Source organism: Talpa occidentalis, unplaced genomic scaffold, assembly GCF_014898055.3.
Source record: "Talpa occidentalis isolate TD23 unplaced genomic scaffold, MPIMG_talOcc4v2.1 talOcc4.7, whole genome shotgun sequence".
NCBI lineage: Eukaryota > Metazoa > Chordata > Mammalia > Eulipotyphla > Talpidae > Talpa > Talpa occidentalis.
Window position 1 is genome coordinate 92,208,151 of NW_023605083.1, and position 21,475 is coordinate 92,229,625.

Consider the following 21,475-nt stretch of genomic DNA (forward strand, 5'->3'; position numbering starts at 1 on the left):
CCTATACCACTAGTCCTAGTTTTGCTCTCTGTCTTCACCCAGGGGCAAACGCCTCTCCCCTTGATCCATTGTCAACATAGTATAGACAGTCCTCCCTACTCCCCAACACCTCACCTGTGGAAGGTTATAAGGAAATGGCCTTGGCTAAATAAAGCAGATGAAAAGACCTGAATTTTATGGTTCTTGGGAGGCTAGGGCCCTGTGGACTCCCAATGACACCTTCTAAGAGATTCTAAGGGAAGAAACAGGGGGCATACCCACAGGGCTCAAGAAATGGGGATCCTGGCCTGGGCTATAGTCCAAAGGAACCCCTTTACCCTTGAATATGTGATATGTCTCCCCTTCCCCATAAGGATCCATTAGATTCTGAAGAGTTGTGGTAGGAGTCCCCCATCCACCCTCAGATTCAGAACAGGCCACCAAGGGTTGCCCATGACCACATACAACTTCTCCCATTTGAATAATCCAAATCCGTTACCTCCCATTTCTGGGATATGTGCTGAGAAACAGGTGTGAGATGGAGGAGGGCATGTGTCTGTTGAAAGTCAAAACTGAGGGTTGCCAGAAACTAGTCAGGGGAATACGTAACTCCTTCTGAGGGGGTTGGGAATGTATGCTGTTCACCAGCTCCAGAAACAGGGTTCTTATGAAAAAATATTATAGAGCACATATGACATAGTCATCCCTGCTCCACTGGTTAAGGGTAATCCCACACTGAAAAGGGATGAATGGCAGTATCAGAGGTACTGAATTCCACCGTTGAGGAGTAGGGGACAGAGAATAGTGTGATTAGGTATGAGAACAGAGACCCTCTCACCTCTTTGCCCTGTGCACAACCAAACCCTTCATCAGACACCCAATTTCTGTCATTAGTGTCTCCATTCTTTTTTTAAAAAAGATTTATGCATACAAGAATTGGGGTACACACTGCTCCCCTCAGCAGTGTATTTTGCCAGTCTGCCTATTCTGTTCCCCACTCTGTCTCTGGTGAATCCTCTCATCCTCCCGTGCATCTGGCCTGTACCCCAGTTCTTGTATAAATAAAATAAAAAATCTTTAAAAAAAAAAAAGAATTGGGGTATAGGCCGGAGGTGTGTGTGGGGGTGAGAGGATTCACCAGAGATAGAGTGGGGAACAGAACAGTTGGATCTACTGAAATACACTACTGAGGGGAGCAACAGGCAAGACAGGAGAGGTCTGCTGCGCCATGTGGGTATCTCCCTGGCCAGGGATCAAACTCATGCTGCAGTGGCTGCGAATAGCTTCATAGGTTGTGTTTTAACCCCTTGTACCACCAGACAGTTCCCTCCATTCTTCTTGACCAATCCTCCCTCTTTGAATATACCTTTCATCCTTCCTCTATACTTTATAAATCACTCATATTAGTGCTTCCCTTGCTTGTTGTTAATCTGGCTTCATGTCTTCCTCTCCTACCTCTATCAGCTTAGTGCAGGCCCTCATCACCTTACACTTGGGATATTGCAATGACCTCTTATTCTGTTTCATCCCTAGCTGGTCTAACACCAATTTCACATAGTATAATACAACTCTGATGCTGGCTCCCCAGAATTAGCATCAGATTCTACAAGTTCAGGGCTCAGATTCCATAAGGCTACCTTCATTTCAGCCACAAATCTCAGGGATCCCTAGACCATCTACATTTCTGACCAACTGATTGTATATTTAGGGGCTCCTGCTAATCTCACTGGTTCAATAATTCCCTAGAACAACTTGGAGAAGTGCTGTACTTGTGACTACTGCTTCATTGTAGGGCTACGTATAGGCAAGTTCTGGAAGGTCACAGCAGCAGAGCTTCCCTGCTCTTTCCCCCACTGGACACATTAATGTGTTCCCCTGAGTTTCAGTGTCCAGAAGTTTTATGGGGGCTTTAGTGGGTTGATATTAAGTGGCTTAAATCTTCAACCCTTTAATCACAGGTTGGTCTTTTTAGTGTGGCTTTTCCCCATCCTGATTCTCTTCTTAACATAAATTATCAGGGCACACCATGAAAACAGAACTCCTGTCACTTGGGAAGTCCCAAGGATTTTGTTTTCTTCTCAGGAGCCAGGGACAAGAGCAAGTCAAGCTCTCTATTATTCAACATCTCACAGCTGATCTTAACAGTTTCTTTTTTTCTTTTTAAAGTTTTATCTATCCATGCATACAAGAGCTGGGGCACAGGCCAGAGGTGAGGGGTTGGGGGGTGGTGGGGTGAGAGGATTCACCAGAGGCAGAGCAGGGAACAGAACAGCCTAGTCTTAACTGTTTCTTAAGCAATATCCATGAAATAATACTTATGGGCCAAGCCCTGTGCAACTCAGTGGGAAGGTAAAGACAGATGATGGTGCCTGCCCTCCAGGAGATTAGAGCTTTACATTGCAGTGAGGTCCCTGAGGGGGACAGGAAGGCCAGAGGTCATAGGTATCCAGTGAAGTAGTTAACCCAGAAAGGTTTTCTGGAGATCTGATGAACCAGCCAGCAGAAAGAGGGGCAAAATTCTAGGCAAAGGGCAGAGCATGTGTAAAAGCCCAGAAGCATGAAAAAATTAACTCAACCAAAGAATTGAGGGAAATTCAAAGGGTCTTGTTTATAGAGTATGAGAGGGAAATGGGAAGGTATGGGGCTGGAAAGTTCCATGGGGTGCTGGATGGCAGCTATAGAATCACCCCAAACAAGGACACACTTCTGTATACATTATATTCATGTTATCAAGTCTTTGTTTAAAAATAACTGGCAACTGTTGATTGCCAAAGGACCCTGGGCATCTTTCCGATACACTTTGCTCAGTGGTAAAGCAGGGGCACTAATGCCTATGACAGTACAGGAAGTGAACTATTTGCCCTAATTTGGGGTTCAGGAAGAAACACCATGTTTGGGACCCTCACCTTGAGCCTAAAGACTAGATAGGGCATATAATACTTCAGAGCTGGGTTTCCTAAGCTATGGTCAATCAACTTGGATGGAAAAAAATTACATTTACTTTTAATGATCTCTTCACCAAAATTTAGCATTCCTTTGTGGCCACAGATAATAAACCACAATGGTATTAGTTGTAACCAAAACTTTTCACAGTAGCAATCACAGATAGTATCACTCACATTAGAGTTGTTGCAGATCTCTTGAACCAGGATTTATGTGCACACTAGTTTGATACTACAAATATTAGACTGCTATTCAAAAAAAGATAAACACATACAATTTGCAGCAACATGGATGGAGCTGGAAGGGATCATGCTCAGCGAAATAAGCCAGAAAGAAAAAGAAAAATACCGGATGGTCTCACTCATAGCAGGAATCTAGAAAACCTAAATAAGGGACCAGGAAAAAGAGTAACTATAAAAAAGAAAATATCAAAATCGACAAACAACTATGAACCAGAGACACACTATGGGGGAGTGGGGGGACAGGGAAAGGAGGGCTTGGGGTCAAAATAATGGGGTTGTAATTGTATGGGGAATATAAAAATAAAATTTAAATAAAAAACAAATATTAGACTTCTAGATGAGTCTAATACAGTCTAATAATGAAACAAAGAAGCTTATTTTTATTATATCAAAATATGGGCTTTGATATAGTTAAATATTTTCATTTCCTTTGTAGTCCTATTTTATTTTATGACTTTGAAAACATTATTCTGAGTAAGGGTATACAGGCTTCACCAAACTGTCAAGGGGGTGCATGGTAGGAAAAAAAGTTTTTAAAATCCTGCTTAATAGAAATATACGTTGCCCTAACTCTTTCCAAAGGGGTACTTGCCTTTGGTTGTTGAGTCATTTCTCTGGTATGAGCCCAGCCCTAGTACCTCTTGGTACCCTCAAAGGTGGCAGGGTTTGAGTGGGTAGGCTCTGGGAGACCTGTCCCCTATGCAAACAATGACATTGGTTACACACAGGGTACAGGATAAGGGAATACCCTGGGGATACTGAATCAATCACTTGCAACCAGTCAGTCAGTGAGCTGAGAGCTGGTCATAGCCTCATACCCTCTTGAGAAAAGTGATTGTGGCCATATCCATCTACTGAGATTTGCGCCATGATGTTGTTATTCATGCTAGCCACAGCCAGATGGACAATGGATCACATCCTATCTGGCTAGTGGCCTGAGAACTGGGGAGCTTGCCAAATAGATACTCTCCAATTGAATGACAACTAATTGATCCTATTAGATCCTGTCTCTTGGGGAGTTTGAATTTAAACACACAGGGGAAGAACTGACGGTTGGGATGGCTGTGACAGACACAAAGAAAGAATATGGGCAAAAGAGAAGAAGTGGTGTCAAGAGTGGGAATATGCCCAAGCTAGGGGGGCCTGACACACCACTTTCCCAGAAGACTAGCCCTATACCTCTGTTACTTCATGGAGGTTACCTGGAAGAGCCCACCTAACCTGTGCCTAAGAGCTCTAGAATTGTGGTGTGCCAGGAGTCCTGAGCTACACAAAGTTCATAGCAGAGCATGAGTTCCAACATTCCAGAGAAACAAAATAAGGAAATTGGGGGACTTTCTTCCTCAGTCTTCCTAACCTAGTCTGACCTCCTCTTAGTAAGAACAGGCCCTTGCCTTTTGTGCCCAGTGCCAGGGCCTGTCTATGTCCTTGTGGGCTCCCTCTCTGCTTGATTATTCACAAAGCAGTTAAGAGTTGGTATTGCAACTAGCAGAGAGAACAAGGGATCCCCTCCTTAGATTTGCTCATGGATAAAACCTAGTCTAAGTCTACTCTCATTGTCCAGAAATAGATTTAAATTCAGCTACACCTATAGCTCCTTTAATTGTTATACTTTAGAGATGAGGAAATGAAACTCATAGAAAGTCTGACTCTAGCCATCAGAAGTCAGAAATGCAAGTTCCTTTGTATGCGCTATAAAAACCAAGCACATGACTACCTCTCCAATCTCAGCATTCATAGCTCCCTGCTACCCATTCTCCACCACACCCCTTGCCAAATTCATATATTTGCATTTCCAGAAATATGCCTTCTCATCTCCAATTCTTTGCTCCTGATATTCCCCTGGAGACAATACCCCTAGGAATCTCTGGTGAATTCTCTAAGTCAACCTTTAAGACTTAAAGTATTATTCCCCTATTCCTTGTATACTTTGTATCTTTAGCCCTTCACATAGGGGCTGGCAAAGTTAAGTGGCCAAAAAATATGTGCTCCTTGGCCCCAGTGTCAAAAAATTATTAGGGTCCTAAAATATGGTCATAGGCCTCCCAGGTGGTGCAAGGGGTTAAGTCTCAGCACTATGAAGCTATCCGCAGCCACTGCAGCGAGTTTGATCCCACATGGCACAGCAGACCTCTCCTGACTGGCAGGCTGCTCCCCTCAGCAGTGTTCTGCTCCCCACTCTGTCTCTGGTGAATTCTTTCACCCCCTACTCCGCACCTCTGGCCTACACCCCAGTTCTTGTATGCATAAATAAATATCTTTATTTAAAAAAATAATCTTTAAAAAAATCTTTTAAAAATCTTTAAAAAAATAATAAAGTATGGTCAGTACTTGGAATACTGTGGATGGCATGGCCTCAGGATGAGAATCCTCTTGCTCAGTTCTAGGCTGGGAAATAGGTGACATCTAGACTCCTGTGGGCATGGGTGGTGTCCAGGGTTCCAGATTACACGTTATTCGTTTTATTTAATCACTCAACAATACATAATGGTTCTGTTACATGTTAAACACTCTCCCAGGTGCTGGGGATCAAAGATGAATAGAGAAATTAGCTGGGAGAATATACTTTAACTGAAACTTGAAGAACACTCTAAAAATATATATAAAAGAAAAACAAGATTTAATCCCTGCTTTCGTCCAGGTGTGTGTGTGGAGGAGGAATGGTTCTCCTCCCCATGCCCTCGCTGCCTTCCCAAGGTGAAGATTTGAGGGGGATTAGATATTTAATCCCTGAGTTGGGTCTCACTTTCAGAAAGGTGTGAGGGCTGAATCCTAACCTGGCTCCACACCTGGCCCCATTGTTCCCCTAATTCCCCCACATCCGATCCGGGAATCTGATCTGGAATTAGCGGTCGGTCTGGCAGCTCATTCACTGACCAGAAGCCTCGTGGACTACACGGGGAGACCCTGAAAACTATTCTCCCCTGACTCAAGACCTCACCTAAACATCAGTCCCGTGGAGGAACTACTCCCCTAAAATGGGTCTCAGGCAGCCTTCTTGGAAGGTGCGGCCCCTTTAAAAGGAGACCGGCGTCCGAGAGAGACCACCCGTCACTCACAAATCCCAAACCCAGGCCTGAACTCCCGGTCGACCCCCGCAGTCCCGCCCCCAAGCCCTCTCCAGAGCACGGCTTCCGGAGCAGCACCCTGGGCACCGCCCCCCAGGCGCGGGCGCCGATTGGCCAACGCAATCGCTGGGTGGGGCCAAGTCTTAAAGGGTCGGGTTGCTGAAGCCAGAGGCTGCGGTGGCCGCTTCAAATCGCGGGGAAGTAATGTCACGTGGTCCCATGCGGGGTTCTTTTAAACCTCTCTGAAGTTCATACCCCCGTCTCAGGCCCATGGAGCCTACGCGAGACTATCCATTGTTCGGGGGCGCCTTCTCTGCTACGCTCCCTGCCGGGGCTATTGACGTCAGGTGAGAAGACTGGGGCGCCCGCCGGGCGGGTTGCGGGAAGTAGTCGGGGCCAACCAAGGTCTGCTTCGCCTGTCCCCAGCGACCTCCGACCAGTCCCAGACAACCAAGAAGTTTTCTGCCATCGCGGGACGGACCAGAGCCTGATCGTGGAACTTCTGGAGCTGCAGGCCCACGTGCAAGGCGAAGCAGCAGCGCGGTGAGGGAGGCGGGCCCGCGAGTGGCTAATGGGAGAAAGGGAAAGGCGCGGAGGGGGGAGCGTGGGGGCGGGGCCTGGGGCTGGACGGTTAACCTGGGCAATGAGAACTCCAAGGGCAACAGCGTGTCGCCTGAAGTGTGCGAACTTGAGAATTTAGAGATGCTGAGCGCGGGGGTGGGGCAGTGAGAGATGCCCTTCTTGACTCTGCTTCCCCTACTCCAGATACCACTTTGAAGATGTTGGAGGGGTGCAAGAGGCTAGGGTTGTGCAAGTGGAGGCTGTGCAGCCCCTCCTTTTGGAGAAGCTAGCCCTGAGAGACTGCTGTCAAGAAGCCTGGGTTCTCTCTGGCAAGCAGCAGGTAGCTAAAGAAAACCAGCAGGTGAGGGCTAGGGGAGTGAGATGTCCTGGAGGGGTGAAAGGGGTGGCCCAAGGGACCACATAAGTATCCAGACTCTGATTCCTTTAGGTAGCAAAGAACGTGACATTGCACCAGGCCCTGCTGCGGCTGCCCCAGTACCAGACTGATCTCCTGCTCACCTTCAATCAGCCCCCGTAAGGAGGACAGAAAGGTCACATAGCTCGTGACGGGGTCCCCAGGACACTCAACTGGGAGGGGCAGAACAGGGAGACTGGCTGGTGAGGTTCTCCAAGGAAGCAGGAGTGGGCCAGAGGTTTGGGGTCACAGATACCTAGGTCTTCCAGGGAATAAGAAGTGGGAACTTCCAGACCTGAGACCTGGATGATATTCTCTCTCTATCTGTTCCCCCACCCCCAAGCCCTGACAATAGGTCACCTCTTGGCCCTGAAAATCTGTCACCAATGCCCTGGAACCTGGGTGACTTTGAACAGCTGGTGACCAGTCTGACCCTTCACGATCCCAACATCTTTGGTCCCCAGTAAAGATGCTGAAACACTGCATGATGCTGCTGAAGACATGGGGACCCCAGTCTGCAAGGGGGACAAGGAGGTGGATGTATTCCCCTAATTCCTCCCTCATGCATAAACATAAGACACATCTTCTCTGAAGAAATAAATTTGCTTTATAACCAATATAATCTCTGTGCTTTGACTCTAACAGGACACCAGGGTCGCCCCAATTTCCTTTGGTCTTGGGGGGTGGGGGAGTTTAAAGTTATACCTGGGATCAGAAGGGATCCAAGGCTGGCAGTGGAGAAAAGGAAAAAATACACTTTGGAGTGACTGATTCATCCCTGAGGGAGGGTTGTGAAATAATCAGAGAGGTGGGTAGGGAAGGTTTAAAGCAACAGCAAGGAAGGGAGGGAATCTACCTTTGTAGTAATTCAGCCCTGAGAAAACAGATGGGGAGTAGAGTTGGCTGTCTCCCTCAAATGGATGAAAGGTCACCTGGTCAGAAGTCACCAGGACATAGAAATTGAGGCAGAAGTGTCCAAGGAGTGCTGATTTGGTGGCATGTGGAAGAGTGGCTATTATTTGGTATATGTGTAGTAGAGGATGCGCAGCTGATCCCAGAAGAAGAGGGAGAGGATGGTGTGGGGGCCAAGGCGGAAGTAGGAGGCACCTATACCCTTGTACATGCCAAAAATCCCCTCTGTCCGAGCCGTCTGCAGCAGAGCGTCCAGTATCCCCCGGTACATGAGGCCCTGAGAGTAGGTTGCAGAGGGAAGGAGAGCACAGGGAAGGAGTTTGTCAGAGCCCACCAGAGGCCTCACCTCTGCAGGCTGCATTTTAGGCTGTCTTGCCTGCAACCACAATCTACTTTCCCCACCCCTTCCAACTCTCCCTCCCATATCCCAGAGCACTCCTTTACCTTGCCATGGGCATCTGTGGGCTGATTGTAGAGTCTTGTGCAGGCCACATCAAAGGGTGTCATGGCTAGGACCACGGCAATGCCACTCACCATCGCAGCTGCCAGAGCCACCTTCCAGCTCTGGGGAGGAAATAGCTAAAGGGAAGGGGAGAAAGCTTTGTCAGTCATTATCATTCAATCATTAGGAAAGGACTATCCCTGTGCTGGAGATACAGTGTAGAGCTAGTAATGCAGGGAGTGTCCACCTAATAGTTACACACAGTGTGATAACACTAAAGGAGAAGGTGCAGAATGCCTTACGGGCTCTGGTATACTTTCAAGGGGAAGGGAAAAGAGAACTGTGGGAAGGATATAGTCAGTGACCCCAGAGCACTCCTGCTGCTCCCTCATATTGAATATCCCCTTTAGGGGCCCATTGCAGTTTGCCCTCCCCTGCCCACACTCCCAGAATGACCCCGCCCCTTCCCCAGGCAGTACCTCCCACTGGGTCAGGAGGTCCTTGGTGGATGAGAAGGTGCACAGCTGGGTGGAGGAACCGATGACAACTCGGGGCATGCCGCCTAGAGCCCCACGCCACAACCCCACCAGGCCATGTTTCTGGCCAATCTCGTTTAGTGCTTGAAACATGCCCTGATGGGGGGAAGACCATGGGTGCAGGGTTCAGTTATCCCAGCATCAGGGGCTGCAACCTCCCAACACTACCAAGGATGGGTCATTAGGAGGCACCCACTGTCTAAATAACTAGTTCCTGGTGGGCTTGGAGCAAGGATGTGGCGCCCCAGCTGCCTACCACACCTGTTCCCTTCCTCACCGCATCCAGAATAGGGGCAGGGTGCATTAGTAGGTCATGAGAATGGGGCAGGAGAAACAGGTGTGGAAGACTAGAGAAACGAGACCATCGTGGGAAAAAGGGTCTGGGTGGACTCCAGTGATAAGAGTGGGGCTGAACTGATGAGTTAGACAACGTGATGGCTGGGGTGGAGTTCAGTACAGGCAGAAAGTGGGGTGGGGGGATGGGAATAGGGGTGGTTCAGGGAGTGGCAGGGACTCCAACAGGGTTGGAAAACCCTTACCTGATGTTTATACTGGTGTCCTACAGCAATTTCGGAGGCTGCCTGTGCCTGTAGGTGTGTCTTCACCTGGGGAAAAGAGAGTTAACACAGCCAATGGTCCATTGGTCATCCTCCCACTTTAGAAACACTTCCTCTAGGGTGTTAAGCAACAAATATCCTTTTAATCTGATAATTATTGTTGTTCCCACTTAACAAATTGGTCTTGAGACTCTGCATCCCTTGGCTCTAGCCTCAGGGGGATGGATCGCCTAGCACTACAAGACACCCCACCCCCTCTCCATTCTCTTTCTCTTGGGGTTAGGTGTGGGGGATGGAGAGGTTGGAGAAAGGCAACATTTCCTAAGATTGTTCACATTAGGCAAGACCTGGGTATCCAGACTTTCATGTGAGTTCCCATTCTCAACTAGATTTCTAGCCACCACCAAAACCCGGTTCCCATTAGATCTGGGCAGATTGTGAGGCAGATTGCAGAATCTGCAAAAATTGCTCTCTAGTCCCTGAAACCCATGTGTCCAACTGAATTTGGAGGGGTCACTGTCCCTGAATTTCACAGCTTGGGAGTGAGACCTTTTTTCTTTCTATGGAACTCAATGCCTCTCAGTGACTTTCCAGTAGGAGCAATAAATAGGGCCTAGTCTTTGCAATAAAGAACTATATGACCTTGAGCTGGTCACTTCCCCTCTTTGGGTCTCAGGCTACCAACCCTTCCACCTACATCAGAGAGGTAGACTATGAGATTATAATTCTGCAATGACCAGGACGTTTGATGGCCACACTCTGATGTAGAAGTATGTTACTCAAATTCCCTAACCTCCCCTATACAAATCCACTTTCAACCTCAATATGAGGTTATAAAACCCAGCCCCCACGCTGATCAAAGATCTGCTCTGAAGGCCCCAAGCAAGACCCTTCTTCTCACCATGTAGATGGGGCTTCCCAAGTAGGCTCCCATGACCCCAGCCAGGGCCCCAGCTGCAGCGCTGCGGGGAGGGCTGAGGGTGCCTTCGGCTGTGTGCAGGTAGCCCCCAGCCTCAGCCAGCCCATAGGTGCCCAGCCGGATGCCATTCATTAAGAACTGGTATAAAAGGGCAGGGGCTAAGCCCTTCTGCAGGGCAGCCAGGCCATCCACTTTGCCAATGGTGATGAAGGCATGGAAGACGTTTCGGTAATGCCGCTGGTAGGTGCCAGGAGCCTTTAGTTCTCCTTGCAACTGCATCCTGGTCTTCACCACCTCCAGTGGGTTGGTGAACAAACAGGCGCCACAGGCTGCCAGGCCGCTCATCAAGAAGTCCATGGTGAGGTAGCAGTAGCAGGAACTGGCCCAGGGGTAAGAAAGTCAAAGTGAGTTTCAGAGAGTCACAAATCACGGGGGAGATCTCAGTTTCAGCAATCCAGGTTCTAGGATGTAAGAAGTTAGAGGTCTGGAGTCAAGAAAGTCAGGGTCAAATGTCAAGAGGTCAAGGGTTAACTGGAACCTTGGAGTCAGGGGCTAGCAAAGGGAAGAAATAGTTTAGGAAAGTCTGGCGAGAAGGTTCCACCAGGGGCTAGCTGGTCAAGGAAGGGCAGAAGCCAGGAGGAGAGCAGGCGGGATGCTATGTCTTTGGCGGCCGGGGAGTAGGGGAGGGAAATGCGGAGTTGGGAGATGGGATAGGGATGGGGGGCGCGGGGGGAGGAAAAAGAAAACCAGGAGGAAAAGGATCCGAGAGAAGATCCGGTGGCGTCCCCGGGACAGCAACGAGATCTGGATCTGGGAAGAAAGTCGGTACTCAGCCCGGGGATGAATGTCCCCAGCAGCTGCGGCAGCCCGCAGCGGCTAGGGCCCGGGCGGCCTGCGGAGGCGGGGCCGCCACGCTCCGGTCATTGGAGGGCGGCGTCCAATGGGGAACCTTCGAGAGCAGAGTAGCCGAGAGCCTTAGCCAATCAGCGCCGAGCCGGCTCTCGGGCCAATGGGAGGTGCTCTCGGCGACCCGGGCCCAGGAACCCGCTCACGGGCGGTTAGAATTAACTCTCCCCGCCCCGGCCGCTGGGCGCGGGCCCCAGACGCAGCTCTCTGGGAGGGGACCCGGGGCGTTGGGGCTGGATCACTGGCGGGGAGAAGAGATTAGACTCTAGGTTCCCGGACAGGCGCGGAGAAAAGGCGCGGAGGCAGAGGTGCCCCGAGGGGTGCTGCGGACTGCTCCCCTGGCGGGCGGAGGGCGCCCCTCCCTCGCCGTCTCTCCCGGGGTGCGCGGGGCGTGCTGTCAGCTCTAGGTCCACGCCCTGCTTGGTTCGCGAGCCAGGGGAGCCCGGGAGCCTCGGCCGTCCCTTGGGGCTGACGGGACACAACTGCTGGACGAGACGGCTCTCCTGAGGCGGAGGAAAGACGGCTCCAGGGACGGGTGTGGCTGGCTGCAGGCGCGGAGGGAGGGAGGCCTGGAGCACGGTGCGGGCGCAGCCATATCCCGGCCCACGCTCTGCTCTTTTGATCCTCACAGCAGCCCAGAGAAGAACGGACAGGCCAAGGTGGGGATTTTAATGGCCCCCATATGACTGGGCTTGGGTTACACCGGGCCAGCCAGTGGTGGTGTTACAGGACAGGGAGAGGGGCAGCCCAAACACCACCCTGTTACAGTGGGATAGGTCCTGACTCCTTCCTTGCTAATGAGTCTCGTAATGGTTAGTCATGGAAGAGCTTTTGAGAAGAGACGGGGACAGTAGCTGGGAAGGGGTTAAGGGAGAAGGCTTGGAGAAAGAAGACCGGGCCATAGGAGGCATCATCTGGAGTGGAAGGACGAAGTACAAGTGTTATAGGGCAGCCCCGATACAAAACGGGTTGCCTGACTGGGTCCTCACCCGCGCCTAACACAAGATTCACTATGTTGGAGGCAGCTCCCAGACTTTTATAATAAGAGTCCCAGTTTGGGTCTTCCTGCTTACCGGCTAGGTGGCCTTAAGCTAGTTATTTAACATCCCAGTCTCCTTGGGAAAATGAGAACACAAGTATATATGGCACATACCTGAGTGAACAGTGAAAGTGTTAGACTTGTACCGTGTGTTCAAAGATCAGGTTTCCTGAAAAGTCAAGAGCTGTAAAGGCGCTGTGCTGTTATGTATCCAGTTCCCACTTGAAAGGTCCTTGCCTCCTTTCTGTAGCGATTTCCAAATGGTTCTTCAACTTGAGGCTGGTCTTTCCTGAACCTTGACGTTTTTCCAAGTTCACATTCAGGCACTCCCATCCTGCTTTGCTTCTCAAACCTTTACCTTCCGTTTTCCATTCTGATTAGCATTTGTTTACTCTAATTCCATCGCCCATCACTACCTGGTGATCCTGGGGGATGGGTCTGAGTCATCTGTAGCTCACCAGTGTTCTGCTAAGTCTTTGAGCCTAGGATGAAGCAGAGGGGGAGGAAGGTAAGGTAGAGCAGAAAATGGAGCTTCTCAAAGGGGCTATGAAAGGGTCTCCTAAAATTTTCTAAGGAATGCTCCCCAAATGCCTCCACTGGTTGGATGGGACAGAGCTCATTATTGTTTTCATCCTTGAGTTTACACCAGTGGTTCTCAAAGTGTGGTCCCTGGAGCAGCAACCGCAGCACCTTGGTATTTGTAAGAGATAAAAGGTCCCCTAGTCCTGTGCCAGAAACTCTGGAGGTGGGGCCTGATAACCTGTTTTAACAAACCCCATAGATTATAAGTTTTAGTATGTAGGGTCGGGAATACCACAGTGCAGGTTTTCTATGATTCAGCAGACAGGATAAAGGAGGAGTCAGCGTTCTGGAGCCCTCAGTGGCTTTTGCAGGGTTTTTTTTTTTTTGTTTTTGTTTTTTTTTTAGATTACCAGGTACATGGCAGGCAGGGGCCCTGGGGGGCCAGGAGGCTGACAGTTCTCCCAGACCCCAGCAAATCCTCACTCTGTCTGGGCTCTCTGGCGTTCTCTTGGCTTCTCTGCTCTCGGCTTCTCTTTCGGCTCTACTTCTCTCGGCTTCTGCTGGCGTCCCTGTGACTCCGCCCTTAAAAAAAAGCACAGTCTTAGCCAGGTGAATCCCATCTACCTATGCCCACACCCTATTCCAGATGCCTGCCATCAGGCATGCATTCAGGACCGCAAGGATCCATCATCTATCCTGATGGCGGGAGGGCAGAAAAGCCTGACATTTTTCCTTACCCTTCATAGTACCTCTGGCTAACTCTTATCTTTAATATTCAGATGGCCCAAAAAAAATAAACTTTAAGTTTTAGGGGTCGCCCTGGTGGCTCAAGGGGTTAAGTCTCAGCACTGTGAAGTTATCAGCAGCCACTGTGAAGTTATCAGCCGAGTTCAATCCCTGGCCTGAGAGCTGACCCACATGGCACAGCAGACCTCTCCTGTCCTGTCCCGCTGCTCCCCTCAGCAGTGTATTTCAGTCAGTCTGCCTGTTCTCTTCTCCACTCTGTCTCTGGTGAATCCTCTTACCCTCCTGCACCTCTGACCTATACCCCAGTTCCTGTATGCATAAATAAATAAATCTTTAAAAAAAATAAACTTAAGTTTTAGATTTACAGAAAAATTGTAAAGATTCTATGAATCCCATATACTCCACATCCAGTTTCCCTTACTAACATCTTCCATTAATATGATATATTTTTGCAATCAATGGACCAATATTGATATATTATTAACTAAAGCCCAAATTTTATTCAGATCTTCATTTTTGCTTTAAGTTCTATTCTGGGATCCCATCCAGGATACCACATTATATTCAATTGTCATCTCCTTAGACTCCTCTTAACTCTTGACAGTTTCTCAGACTTTTCTTGTGTTGATGACTGACAGTTTTGAGGAGTACTGGTCAGATATTTTATAGAATGTCACTCTATTGGGGTATTTATCTCAAGGTTGGACTGAAGTTATAGGATTTGGGAACATTCTGTATTCCTTCTTGGGATTCCTCAACCTCCTAAATGGATTTTTATAACTTACGTACATTAAGCCTCACTTTCTGTGCTATAAAGTTCTAAGGGTTTTTGACAAATGCAATATAATATTATATAAAATAGTCTCACTACCCTTAAAAAAAGAACCCTGTACTTCGCCTCCCTGGTAAAAACTGATATTTCCACTATCTATATATTTTTGTCTTTTCCAAAATGTCATATAGTTGGGATCATAAGGTATGTAGCAATTATATGGCACAAAGGTAAAGTGGACACCAGGGCTAATAAGCAAGTTTAATGCACTGGTGTTGACTCAGCGGATTCGTATCCCAAGGCTGAGCCCCCTTTGTAGAATGTCAGGGGCTTATATACACTTTCAGTTTCTATAAGGTTCCAGGTGGGTTTGCATTGGCAGCTGTACATGATCAGATATGACGTGGCTACATACCAAAATGCCGCGGACCAGCACAGCAGTGAGCGATGAGGCCGTCTCAGGGTTGAGAGACTGCGCAGGGTGGTCAGGGATTCGGTTAAAGAAATGACAAACAGACACACTTCAAGAGTGAAAATCTGAGTGTAATTTTATTTGAGTTGGTGACCAGTATATATATGTTTTCTAAAAGCATAGGAATGGCGAACATCAGTGAAGAAATCAGCTTGTTTATAGGTTTAGCTTATCATTGACAGGGCAGTGATTTACATCTGGACCCAGGCGCATTCCTAAGTAGTTAGGCTATTAATTTTTCTTTTTGTTTTATATGATTACTTTTTGTTTTAACTACTTACTATTACTATTAATTAACACGGGTGAATTTTACTTTTCACAATGTAATATTTTTATTATTTAGATTAATACTAACAAGGGTAAGTATACAACAGAGAAATTATTAAGCTAGCAGTTCTATTAATACACAGAGTTTAGTAACGTTTTATTTGAATCAGCCTAGTTATTAGATTTCGTATGTTCTTTTTTAATCGGCAAACCAATGACCTTTTAAACAGAGAAAGAGAAAAGATTTTAGAGAGACAGTTGTATTAGAATAAAGTTTGTGGGTCTAGAGAAGGTGAGATAAGTTTCCGTGCTGACAGCATTCCTGTAGTGGCTCCTGGTGGTCGTTATCTTTCAACAGGCTTCCGTCTTATCTATGTCTTCAGGCGGTTTTTGCTGTTCTCCTCCTGCGCTGGTTGCCCAGCCGGACCCAGGGATTCCTAGAGGTCACTGCAGGAGGAGGTGCAGCAGGTATACCTTCAGGGGGTTTTGCTGTTCTCCGCCTGCGCGCTGGTTGCCCAGCCGGACCTAGGGACCGTGGTGCAAGCCATTAGCCCTAAGGGTCACTGCAGGGGGAGGTGCAGCACCAAAAGGTGAATTGTATAGTTGCAAACCAAGGAGTGAGTAAAGAGTCTGTAGTCAGGGGACCCCTTAAGTCCATTCTGCCTCATGGCAGTACATGGTCTAACATGAAGCAAGAGTTGTATCAGGGACTAAGGTTGTTACTAAGGTCACCAGGTTAATTATATCAAGTCACCATGCTTCAACGCTTCTTCAGACTGGCCTCTTTGACTTAGCAATTTGCTTCATGTCTTTTATGGCTTGACAGCACATATCTTTTTTTTAAAGATTTATTTCATTTATTTATGCATACAAGAACTGGGGTGTAGGCATGGGGAGGTGGTGAGAGGATTAACCAGAGACAGACTGGGGAGCAGAACAGGCAGATCTACTGAAATACACTGCTGAGGGGAGCAGCGGGCGAGACAGGAGAGGTCTGGGGTGCCAGATATGGGTCAGCTCTCTGACTGGGCATCGAACTCAAGTCTCAGTGCAGTAGCTGGTCATAGCTTGATAGCGATGAGAATTTAACCCCTTTGCCACTAGGGGTGGCCATTGGACATACCTTTTTATCACTGAATAATAGTCCATTTAATGAATATACCACAGTTTATCCACTTATGTATTGAAGGACGTCTTGGTTGCTTCAAGTTTTTGGTGATGAATAAAACTGCTATTAATATTTGTGTATTTTTTTTTTTAAGGTTTATTTATTTATTTATTCACATACTGGGTACAGTCAGAAGCGCGGGAGGGTGAGAGAACTCACCAGAGCCAGAGCGGGGAGCAGAGCAGGCAGAAGGACCGAAGTACACTGCTGAGGGGAGCAGCGGGCGGCAGGAGAGGTCTGCGCGCCATGCGGGACCCTCCTTCTGTGGCAGGGGAGCAGCCGGGGATCCAACCGGCGCCGCAGAGGCTGCGGGCAGCTTCACAACCCAGCGCTCAACCGCTGCGCCACCAGGGAGGCCCTGTGTATTGGTTTTTTTTTTTTTTTTTAATTTATTTATTTATTTATTTATTTATACAAGCACTGGGTACAGTCAGAAGCGCGGGAGGGTGAGAGAATTCACCAGAGCCAGAGCGGGGAGCAGAGCAGGCAGAAGGACTGAAGTACACTGCTGAGGGGAGCAGCGGGCGGCAGGAGAGGTCTGCGCGCCATGTGGGACCCTTCTCGGTGGCCAGGGAGCAGCCGGGGATTGAACCGGCACTGCAGAGGCTGCGGGCAGCTTTGCAACCCAGCGCTCAACTGCTGCGCCACTGGGGAGGCCCCCTGTGTATTGGTTTTTAATGAACATTAATTTTCTAATTGGTTGGGTCAGTACTTGAGAGTATGACTGCTGGATTGAATGGTAAGACTGTGTTTGGCTTTGTAATAAACTGCCAAACTCTCTTCCAAAGTGGCTGTATCATTTTGCACTCCTATCAGCAATGAGAATTTTTACTCTGCATCCTCATAAATATCTAGTATTGTTAGATTTTTTGAATTTCAGCCATTCTGAGGGGTATGTAGTGGTGTTTCTGTAACTGGAAGACAGGAGTTTGGGCCACCTATCCCCACTGAATGCCAATAAAATAAAAGGAACTGAATCTTTAAGATGTGCTTTAATCAGACAGCTGGCAATCTGAAAGACAGGGGTTAACACCCTGAAGAAACTGCCTTAACATTTCATTTCCAGCTGGCTTATTATAGTGAGTTGAACAAAGACAGTTCAGCAGTAAGCAGGCTTTCACTGCTGCCAGGAGATTGTGATGCCCAGCCCCTAGCACTCCTTATCACCCTCCTGGACACCTGGCTTCATGCTCCTCCCAGGGTGCTGAGGCTGGTCTTCAGATAGCGCTGGGTCCCAGCACTCCTCCAGGCATGTCCTTGGCTGGAAAGTAACTCAGAGCAGAAAGGCCATAAACAATATGTGTGTGCAGATTCCCTTTACCATTCACAGAGTCTTACCCGATCTTCTCCCCTCCCTAGCCCCTATCATTTCCTGCTGTTTTAATTTTCAATTCTTCATAACAATGTTGAGCATCTTTTCATGCTTTCTGCCATCTGTATATCTTTTTTCCTCAGCTTTATCGGGATGTTACTAACATATAACATGTAAGTTTAAGGTATACAACCTGATGATTACATATATATTGTCTAGTGACTAGTACAGCCCTCTAGGTTTACATAAAATTACCTGTGTGGTGGGGGAGAGTGGTGATAAATTTTAAGATCTACTCTTTTAGGGCCTCCCCTGGTGGTGCAGCGGTTGAGCGCTGGGTTGCGAGGCTGCCCGCAGCCTCTGCAGCACCAGTTAGATCCCTGGCCACCGGCAAGGGTCCCACAAAAAAAAAAAGTAACAAATTTCAAGTATATAATACAGTATTATTAACGATAGTTAGCATTCTGTTCATTAGATCCCCAGATCTTATAATTGCAAATGTGTACCATTGTATATTTTATTTAGTAAGGTGTCTTTTCAGACCTTTTGCCCATTTTCTAAAGGGTTGTTGTTTCCTTGAGTTTAGAGTTATTTGTGTGTATATACACAATGGAATACTATTTATACTAATCAAAAAAGATAAACTCATGCCATTCACAGCAACATGGATGAAACTAGAAGGGATTATTCTCAGTGAAATAAGTCAGAAGGAAAAAAATAATTGGTTTCAGTCGTAGGAGAAATATAGGGAATCTGAACAAAGGGTCAGAAAAAAAGGGAAAACTCATGAAACACATTTGTATGTATAGACCTGAGGTATACAGCAGGGGAGGGGAAGGGAATGTGTCAAAATAAGGAAGAGGACAAAGGACTATTGTGAAGGTTCAGGGGTGATACGTTGTGAGTGAAGAAATCAACTTGTACAAAAAAAAAACAATGTAAGAAAAAAAGTTATGTGTTATAGAAGGAAATATAGGCGAAACACTACGTGACATTCACATCAAAGACATCTTTACAGACACATCACCCAAAGCAGTGATAGTGAAGGCAAAGATAAACAGCTGGGACTACATCAAATTAAAGAGCTTCTGCACAGCAAAAGAGACAATAACAAAAACAAAGAGAAACCCCACCGACTGGGAGAACATTTTGCACACAACACTAATGATAAAGGATTGATCACAAAAATCTGCAAAGAGCTGATGAGACTCAGCAACAACAAAGAAAATAATCCAGTCAAAAAATGGGCAGAAGAGCTAAAAAGAAACTTCTCTGAAGAGGAAATGCAAATGGCCAACAGGCATATGAAAAAATGTTCAACATCACTTGTAATCAGGGAAATGCAAATCAAAACTACCATGAGATACCATCTTACACCAGTGAGAATGGCACATATTAAAAAAACTAGCAACAACAAATGTTGGCGAGGATGTGGAGAAAAAGGAACTCTCCTGCACTGTTGGTGGGAGTGCAAACTGGTCCAACCACTATGGAGAGCTGTGTGGAGATTTCTTGACCTACAAAACATATGTATACAATAACTGGGGTACAGGCCAGAGGAACAGGGGGTGAGAGGATTCACCAGAGCCAGAGTAGGGAACAGAACAGACAGACTGACTGAAATACACTGCTGAGGGGAGCAGTGGGCGAGTCAGGAGAGGTCTGCTGCGCCATGTGTGTAGCTCCCTGGCCAGGGATTGAAGTTGTGTTGCAGTGGCTGTGGCTAGCTTCATAAGTTGTGTCTTAACCCCTTGCACCACCAGGGAGGCCCAATTAATAAATATTTTTTAAAAAATTGCCTAACTGAATTTCCTCTTGCGCCTCCAACCTCTCTTGTCTTATCTATACTTAAGATATCATGTGAAGCCAGTGGGTATAAGCTGGGTCTCTCCCACATATATAGGAGGTATATCTGTTATTAATAAAACTTCGTGTTTTTTTCTCTTGTCAGTCTATCTGATGCTAATTTGACAATTTGCCAGCATAGAAGAACCCAGAGGTATACGGGATGATTTCCTTTGCTAAGAAAAGAAGTTTTAAATTATAATAATAGATCAGGGCCTCTCTGGTGGCCTAGAGGTTGAGCCTCAGTGCTATCACCTCTACAGCTTGAGTTTGATTCCCGGCCAGGGAGTTGGCCCACATATGGTGCAGCCGACCTTTCCTGTCTTGCCTGCTCCCCTTGGCAGTGCGTTTCAGTGGATCCACCTGTTCTGTTCCGCACTCTGTCTCTGGTGTGTCATCTCAACCCCCATGCCTCTGACCTACACCCCAGTTCTATGCAAAAAAAAAAAAAAAAAGGTTCAGCATCAATTTTTATCTTTAACAAATCATCCTCTTGTTGTTGTTAGTGCATGCCTAAGGGCTACCTAGGGAACCTCAAACTGTTAAGGGATGAACACTCTGAAAGGAGTCCAGCCATCCACTACAAAGGAAGCAGACTCATAGTGCTAAAGATCTTTAATAGATCTTTAATAGAATTAGTGCACATAGAGAGAAGAGAAGAAAGGATATTAGTTTCCCAATAAAACCTCCAAAAGTACCCATCCCCTCATGAGCAGATACCTAGCTAAACAGGATCAGCCTGAAGCAGGATGGCTGAGTCCCAAAAGTTTGCCAAATATCTAAGTTACCTTCTGGCAGGGAACCACAAGAAAGGGGTTAGGCAGGTCTGGGACGGAAGGAGAGACGCACAAATATACATCAAGATAATCACTGCCGTTGTCTATGCCAAAGACAGCCTCCCCATGTGTCTCTCACCCACATGTGTCTTCCAAGTATGTCCACATCTCTGCCACATTGTCTCCTCTAAGTCTCCTTCCCATCAGTACCAGGGTGCAAGTCAGGTCACAGAAGCAAGACAGAGACTGGTCCACCTGCCTTCAGTGTTAGCTAGTCTACTTGGCGCCACCCCTATTTCCCTGTAGCTCCCCTTGCTCAGGAAGTCTGGTTTATGGCATACTAGGACTTCTAACCCAAGGTGGCTGCATATAAGCGGGGGCAGAGAAAATGGTGTCCATTCATTGTTTTGCAATGTTCTTCCCCCACCTTTTTTTTTTTTTTTTTACAGATTTATTTATTTATGCATACAAGAGCTGGGGTACAGGCCAGAGGTGTGGAGGTGAGAGGATTCACCAGAGACAGAGTGGGGAACAGAACAGGCAGATGGACTGAAATACACTGCTTAGGGGAGCAGCAGGCATGATAGGAGAGGTCTGCTACGCCATGTGGGTTGCTCCCTGGCCAGCTGGGGATCGAACTCATGCTGCAGTGGCTGCAGACAGCTTCATAGGTTGTGTCTTAACCCCTTGCACCACCAGGGAGGACTTCCCTTTTCACGGAGATCCCTCTGTATTACTGTTATATCTAAAAACTTACTGCCACACGGCTTGGTTACCTCATATTTTCTTCCACAAGTTCTAAAGTTTTATATTTAAGTCTATACTCTTTCTGAGTTTATTTTTGCAAATCGTATATGATCTGTGTGTAGATTTTTTTTAACATATGAATATATAATTGTTCCACCTTTCATTGAAGAGATTGTCTTGTTTCCACTGAGTTGGCTTCATGCCTTTGCAGGTCTATTTCTGTGCTCTCTATTCTATTCCATTGATCTATGTGTCTATTCTTTCACCAATACTCTGCTATTGTCATTTTTTCCTGGGTATGAATCTCCTTTGACAAATTTGAGAGTAG

The 21,475-nt window shown here is 47.2% G+C and overlaps 2 protein-coding genes across 7 annotated transcripts; one reads left to right on the forward strand and one right to left on the reverse strand.

The window, feature by feature from the left end:
- The first annotated feature begins 6,372 nt into the window (after positions 1–6,372).
- RANGRF (RAN guanine nucleotide release factor) lies at positions 6,373–7,821 on the forward strand. 2 transcript variants are annotated; one of them, XM_037493861.1, is made up of 5 exons: positions 6,373–6,579; positions 6,659–6,775; positions 6,998–7,154; positions 7,242–7,327; positions 7,552–7,821. In XM_037493861.1, the coding sequence occupies exons 1-5, from the start codon at positions 6,503–6,505 to the stop codon at positions 7,673–7,675; spliced, it is 561 nt and encodes a 186-aa protein (XP_037349758.1). In that variant the 5' UTR covers positions 6,373–6,502; the 3' UTR covers positions 7,676–7,821. The 2 variants fall into 2 exon arrangements, with proteins under 2 accessions (XP_037349758.1, XP_037349759.1); XM_037493862.2 differs by having other exon boundaries at positions 6,998–7,133.
- Positions 6,792–13,477, reverse strand: SLC25A35 (solute carrier family 25 member 35). 5 transcript variants are annotated; one of them, XM_054688859.1, is made up of 7 exons: positions 13,452–13,477; positions 12,634–13,001; positions 10,557–10,953; positions 9,638–9,703; positions 9,042–9,194; positions 8,565–8,699; positions 6,792–8,397 (listed from the first exon to the last, which is right to left on the reverse strand). In XM_054688859.1, the coding sequence occupies exons 3-7, from the start codon at positions 10,929–10,931 to the stop codon at positions 8,224–8,226; spliced, it is 903 nt and encodes a 300-aa protein (XP_054544834.1). In that variant the 5' UTR covers positions 10,932–10,953; positions 12,634–13,001; positions 13,452–13,477; the 3' UTR covers positions 6,792–8,223. The 5 variants fall into 5 exon arrangements, with proteins under 5 accessions (XP_054544834.1, XP_037349756.1, XP_037349755.1 ...); XM_037493859.2 differs by lacking the exon at positions 13,452–13,477 and adding an exon at positions 13,334–13,353; XM_037493858.2 differs by lacking the exon at positions 13,452–13,477 and having other exon boundaries at positions 12,634–13,202.
- Between the last annotated feature and the right edge of the window lie 7,998 nt (positions 13,478–21,475).